Source organism: Tupaia chinensis, unplaced genomic scaffold, assembly GCF_000334495.1.
Source record: "Tupaia chinensis unplaced genomic scaffold, TupChi_1.0 Scaffold000161_3, whole genome shotgun sequence".
In the NCBI taxonomy this organism is placed as follows: Eukaryota; Metazoa; Chordata; class Mammalia; order Scandentia; family Tupaiidae; genus Tupaia; species Tupaia belangeri.
In genome coordinates this window covers 780,059-786,229 of record NW_006159634.1, presented here as the reverse complement: position 1 = coordinate 786,229, position 6,171 = coordinate 780,059, and the positions used below count along the sequence as shown (strand labels likewise).

The 6,171-nt window shown below is 53.9% G+C and overlaps 1 protein-coding gene across 1 annotated transcript in view; it reads right to left on the bottom strand.

Moving 5' to 3' along the window:
- Positions 1–5,860: 5,860 nt before the first annotated feature.
- The window catches only part of NUP133 (nucleoporin 133), a 56,049-nt gene continuing 55,738 nt past the window's right edge, over positions 5,861–6,171 (bottom strand). Inside the window, exon 26 of the mRNA XM_006146013.3 lies at positions 5,861–6,132. Within this exon, the coding sequence (XP_006146075.1) occupies positions 5,996–6,132 (137 nt within the window). The 3' untranslated portion in view covers positions 5,861–5,995. The remainder of the gene's footprint in view (positions 6,133–6,171) is intronic.

Below are 6,171 nucleotides of genomic sequence, written 5' to 3'. Positions count from 1 at the left end.
CCCCTGTCGCACCCTCCTCCCCCACACCCCCCCCCCGCCACATGCAGCTCCGAGAGGAGGGGGCGGTGTTGGGCTTGTGAGACTGGGAGACCCTGCCACTCCCTGCCCAGGCGGGGAAGGGGAGCTCCTGTCCGGGTACTCCATTTCCCCCTTCCTACCGCCCAGTTCCCGAGGGCTGATCCTAGCCCGTCCCTCCCCCACGGTGGAGCAGCAGACCGAGGCGATCAGCTGTCGCTGGGCAGACAACTGGCTGCAGGAGGGCAGGGCCCAGAGAGGGAGGGGCAGTGGGGGCTCCTGGGGACAGGCCCTGGGTGGCACCCGCAGCAGTCCACCTCGCAGACCCACTTGGGCCTCCAGAAGGGTGTGGGGGATTGCAGGGGCTCACTACAAACGAGGGTCACGCCCCAGAGTAGCTAGACCTGGAGGTGACGGAGGTGGAGATGGCGAGGGCTCTCGCTAGACAGGCCTTTGCTCGTCCTTCCTCCCAGTGAAGAGGGCAAGGACGCTGCACTCCGGGCTGGGCCGGTTTTCCTGCAGGGGCTGAGCAAACTCATCTTTATATTTAGAGGGTGACTCCTGCCAGGGAGGCTGCTGCCCAGGCCCCACGGAGTCACTGCGCTCCGGGCCTGCTGCAGAAGCTATTTATACACTGCCGCTGCCGTCTAGGGGCCTCACGGGCAGTCCGGGGTCTACAGCTGCGGTGGGAGTTGGCCGGATCAGCAGAGGCCAGCCGGTTGGTGCTGGTCTTGTTTTGGGGGTGGGGGCAGGGGCAGCGCTAATGTGGCTGGGAGACAGAGAACCCACCTTCCATGAGGAGCTCAGGGACATGCTTCCAGGGGTGCATCATGATGGGGTACCGGCCAGAACGTGGTCATTTTCCTGATGTGCTACTGTTCCTAAAATCGCCACAGTTCCTATCTGGCATTGCAGCCAGGCAGCTGGGACAGGTGCGGCTTGAGGTGTGACGCCCCTCCTTGGTGGCCCACGTTCCAGTGGCTCCTCCTGACAGTGAGCAATTCATGAGGGGCCTGTGCGAGAGCTTCCAGTGACCTTGGAGAACTGCCTTTCATTTAACACCCAGTGCCTGTGTCGGCAGGTGGTGGAGACACTAGGGAGACCAAGCCGGCAGACACATCTCGCGCGCCCGTGTGTGCGTGTGTGTGTGCATGTGTCGTTGAGGGAAACAGCTTAAATCTGGCCTGAAGGCAGGGAGAACAGTGCAGTCCCCACTGGCCGCCCGCAGCTGTGCTGAGGTATGACAGGGAACAGGACTCCCGGCAGCCTGCCTCTCCCACAGCAAGCCTGTCCACGCACACCCAGGAGGGGCTGCCTGGCGAAAACCCCTCGAGCTAACAGATCTGCCTGTGCAGCTCTTGTGAGATGGTCCCAAACAGGCCAGTCTGGACATCTGCTCTGTCCACGTGACTGGGCTTATATAGTCCCTGGCGGGACACCAAAGGCCACCCCTGTCCCCACCCCATTCTAGCCCTGCCGAACTCTCATTGGCTGAGAACAACCCGAACCAGTGGGTGAAGAGCCTGTCTCCATACAAGTACACCTCGGGAGCCCCGCTGGGCACTGCCGGCCTCCTGGGAGGCAGTGTGGAACAGCCATGTAGGGTGCCGACGCCGGGAGCCCCGCTGGGCACTGCCGGCCTCCTGGGAGGCAGTGTGGGACAGCCATGTAGGGTGCCGACGCCGCTCCTGCTCCCTTTCCAGGCGCAGCCTCGGCTCCACACCCGCTGCCAGGACCTGGGCTACCACCCCGCAGGTGTCCCTCAACTCCGCACACGCCTGGACCCCAACCTTGCTCGGGCGCAGCTTTCTCTGGTTTCCTGTCAATTTAAACATAAACTTGTACATTCCGTAAGAGTTAATTTTTCAACGAACTCTCCCAACTATCCCGAGATGAATAAAGTAACTGTCATCCCAGCTTCGGTAGAAAGAAAACCCAGGCCCACTGGGTTGGACCCATCCCAGGTCCCTCGCAGCCGGTGCAGACACAGGAGCCTGGGGTGGCTTCCCTTGGGCTTCCCATCTGTCACCTCCAACGTGGCTTGGTTCTGGAACTGGCAGATCCCCAGGGAGCTTTCTAAGGAAGAGCCAAGGCACCCGAAATGAAGTCAGGTCTTCACTAGCAAAGACCTGGTCTATCGCCTCAAACAGGCGTGCGAGGACGGCTGGCTGGCTGCACCAGAAGTCAGAGCCGTTCGGACAGTAGGTGGCAGCAGGGAGGAACACGCCCCTCACAGGCCACACCGTCAGGTCAACTCCTGGCAGAGGGAGGCCGTGGGTTCTCACTCCTGCCTTCCTCCTGTGGGTGGTGGGCTTCACACTCATGGCCATCTCCACGAGCCTGAGCCCTTGATGGAGCAGGGCCCCCCGGCACCCCCTGGGCACCCAGTATAAGACGGTGCAGGGCCTGTGCTCTGGGGCCGTGGCCGCGCTACCCAGCCTTGCCGCTCCCTCTGACTGACTGCGTGACTTGGACCATCATTTCCAGGAAGTCTCAGTGTCACTGACTGATGGCACTTCCTGCTCCATGAGACTGACTCGATGATTGAAACAAGGTGGCTGGGGCACAAGGGGCAGCCAGCAGATGGCACACCGCCCTGCGGTGACGAAGGCTTTGGAGGTGTGGTGAGGCGGCAGGAGAGGTGTGGGAAGAACACTAAGTCACTGGGATGCACATCGATGCCATCCCAACCGACAGCAGGAGCCAATGGCAGTATTTTCTTTTTCTGTTTTAATTTGCTACAGGCCACATGTACTTGCTGGAGACAGAGAGAATCTCCCAGGGAGATGGCCCCACCGCAATCTCTTCTCCTCTGTTCTCCTCTCAGGATTTTGGGCATGCGTGCCCAAGTGCCTAGTGTTTCCTCAAGCTGCTGGTCCAGGACTCGAACCACATGAGATCCAGCCGCCTTAACCACCAAGCCATCAGCTGGCCCGAGTCAATATTATTTTAAATGTATCTTGATTGCACAGTGACTTTTGTACAAAGGGTTACACTAGCATTATTTAAAATAGCAAATAAAACACAACTCACGTATTTTAATCTTTTAGACAGTGTGAAGTCCAGGCAGTGAGAGCTGCAAATTAACTGTGGTCCAGCTTGGCGTGCCAGTGTCAGGCCAGCATGAAAAATCGTGTCTCTGAGACCAGCAGTTAGAGTAATGGCTATGTCGCTGAACTCCCATGTAGCCGACCGCGGTTCAAGCCCTGGACCCGATGGCTTAAACTCACACCGGGCACGTGTGCGTATGTGCCCAAGATCCGGAGAGGAGTATGGAGGAGACGGGATTGTGGCATGGCCTTCCCCCCGGGGGGTGATTTCTCGCTTTCTATCTCTGTCTCTCTGTCTTTCTGGCAAGCACATGCACCTTCTAGCAGGAAAAAAAGAACAAAAACGAAAACCTTTCCAAAAAAAAAAAGAAAAAAGAAAAAAAATTCGTGTCTCAGGGTATATCTAAGACATGCATTCTCAGAGGGGGCAAAGTTGGCTCTTAGGGAACAAGAACCAAATGTTATATTGGTTTGTGGTCTCCAAAGGTCGCACACAGGAAGTGTGTGGCACTAAACTTTCTTTGGGGTGGAAAGCGATTAGGAAAGTCTTAAAAGGTGATAATGAAAAAAAAAAAAAAGGATGGCTGAAAAATACTGAATTAAGGATAGAGAAATACAGTATCTGAGTAAAGCAGGTTATAAAGTAAAATAGTATATACTGTCCGAATCTAAGATGTATTTCAAAACCGGAGCTGAAATTCTCTCTGGCTGGTGGTATTTCAGGAGACTGCTTTCTTTGTTTCCCTTAACTGACAGAGGGCACATGTGCTCGCCAGAAGAAAGGGAGAGACAGCGCCTCCCCGTGGTGTGCTCACGCCTCAGTCCCTTCTCCTCCATTTCTCCTTCCTGCGGGCACCCTGGGTATGGACACACAAGTACCCAGCGTGTTTTTCAAGCTGCCAGGTCTGGGACTTGAACTGCAGTCAGACATGTGGAAAGCCAGTGCCTTAACCTCCACACCTCCTGCTGGTCCCTATTATTAATACGTTTAAATGCATTTACTGAGTGGGACTTTTTATACAGGAATAAATGAAGTTATCTCGTCTTCAGGCATTCTCAGGATGAAATGCCAGAAGCAGGCAGGGGGCCTGCAGGCAGCCTTGGGCTGTGCGGGCACGTGGGCTCAGAGCACATGTGTGCCGGTATTGGGGAGGACAGGGGACCCACGCAACACTGCCCAGCTCCTACAGGCAGTGCAGAGCATGTGGCAGGTGGCAGGGTAGGAAAGCTACGATTCAGACCCCAGAAAACAGAAACAAGACCCACCCAACCTTCCATGGCTGTCTCAGGGGTTGGAGGGTGGTGCTGTGGTAAAACATGATCCCGCGAGGCTGCGGCTAGCCCGGTGCCTGTGCCCTGCCGATTCCTTCCTCTTGGGGATGGAAGCTGCTCTTCCAGACATGCTCAAGAGCTGGACTTGAAAACTACAGGACAGAGGGCCCATGGCGGGAATCACGATAGAGAAACCAGGAGCCGGACTCTTCACCTTTCACTTGTGGCCCTTACAGCTGCTGGAGCGAGCTGGTGAGGGAGCCCAGGACTGAGCCGAAGTGAGGACATGCCAGCAACGCGCTGCTCAATCTCTGGCCTGTACTTAAAGCCAGATAAATGCCGAGCCATGACACAGGCCAGGACAGAGTAGAGTCCCATCAGCCACTAGGCAAGCCTACAGCAGTTCCTAGCATTACACATGCTTTCGACTGGGATGGCTGGACTCGGTGAAAATCATTCTGAAAATACACAAGGCTGACTGAATTTCATACCGGCAGAGTATGGATGACGAACACTGAATCTATAAACTTATTTTCAATGGTAACTTACAGATAGGTTAGAAATCCAGGTAAATATTTTATTCACAAAGTACTTCCATTACTACTCATTTATGTAGACGTTCCAGTGCTTCCCATGTGTTGGTCTGTTATCAAGGTCCACGGGTCAGGGAGCAGGCCTGCCCTGCCCTGGTTTTCAGTCCCAGAGTAAGTCAGCATAATTTGATATTTACTTACTAGAAACTTACCACTAGCCCTAACCGAAATAGATGCCAAATAGCCCAGACTTGCTTAGCTGCACGAGATCCAGAGTCACAAAACTCTCACACAATCTAATGCAATCTTGCAATTTTTCAGCTAAGCTGAGACCTACAGGGATTCATGCATATAAACAGCCAGGAGGACAACTGCTCGGCCCCCGGAGAGGGGGATGCCGTAGAGAGGGAAGGCCGGGGGCCAGCTAGGGGAATGGTGGCTAAGGCGGCCAAGTGCCACATGGCTGACTGTGTGGTTCCATTCCCGGACCTGGTGACTTAGAAACCACATCAGTCATACGCGTGTGTGCCCAAAACCCCAAGAGGAGAATGGAGAAGGGACTGCGGTGTGGCCATCCCCCTGGGCAGTGCTCTCTTACTTTCCCTCTCTCTGTCTCTCTCCGGCCAGCACATGCATCCTATGGCAAACTAAAAAAAAAGAAAAAAAAGGTAGGGTCAGCCTCTGTGGCACAGCTGGTAGAGTACTGGACTGTGGAGTTGGAAGTTACAAGTCAACTGGTTCGAGTCCCTGGCCCCAACAGCCTGAGAGCACTTTGGGCAGATACAGAAAGCGCATGCCAGGGCAGGTGAAGCACAGGGGAAGGGGCTAGTGTGGCCGAGCCCCGGGCACAGCTCTCTCCTCTTGCTTTCTTGGACACATACTCTATCATGAATTTTAAAAAATAAGAAAACAAAAAGTTAGAGTAGCAAGTACAAAACAAACTGATTAATTTCAAAGGAAAAAAAGGGATCATGTAACTGAAAACCAAAATTATGTTACATAATGACTTTATCTTAGCTTCCAAAGTATAAAAAGTCAGCTATACATGTTAGAAACTGTACAAACTTCTCATTGTTAAAGTGTGTACTTACACGAACTTTAGATACAATGACCATTTTTAGAAAGTTATATCTGCCCTTGGACATAATATTCATAATTTGCTTTCAAAATAAACTCAAAGTAAGGATTGGACTTCAAGCTCCCAAGCTGGTCTGCTTGCAGGAGGTCCTTCACCTCCGGTAAGTACTCGCCGAGCCGAATGCCTGTGGATACAAATGCACACCGTCATTTCTTATTTTATA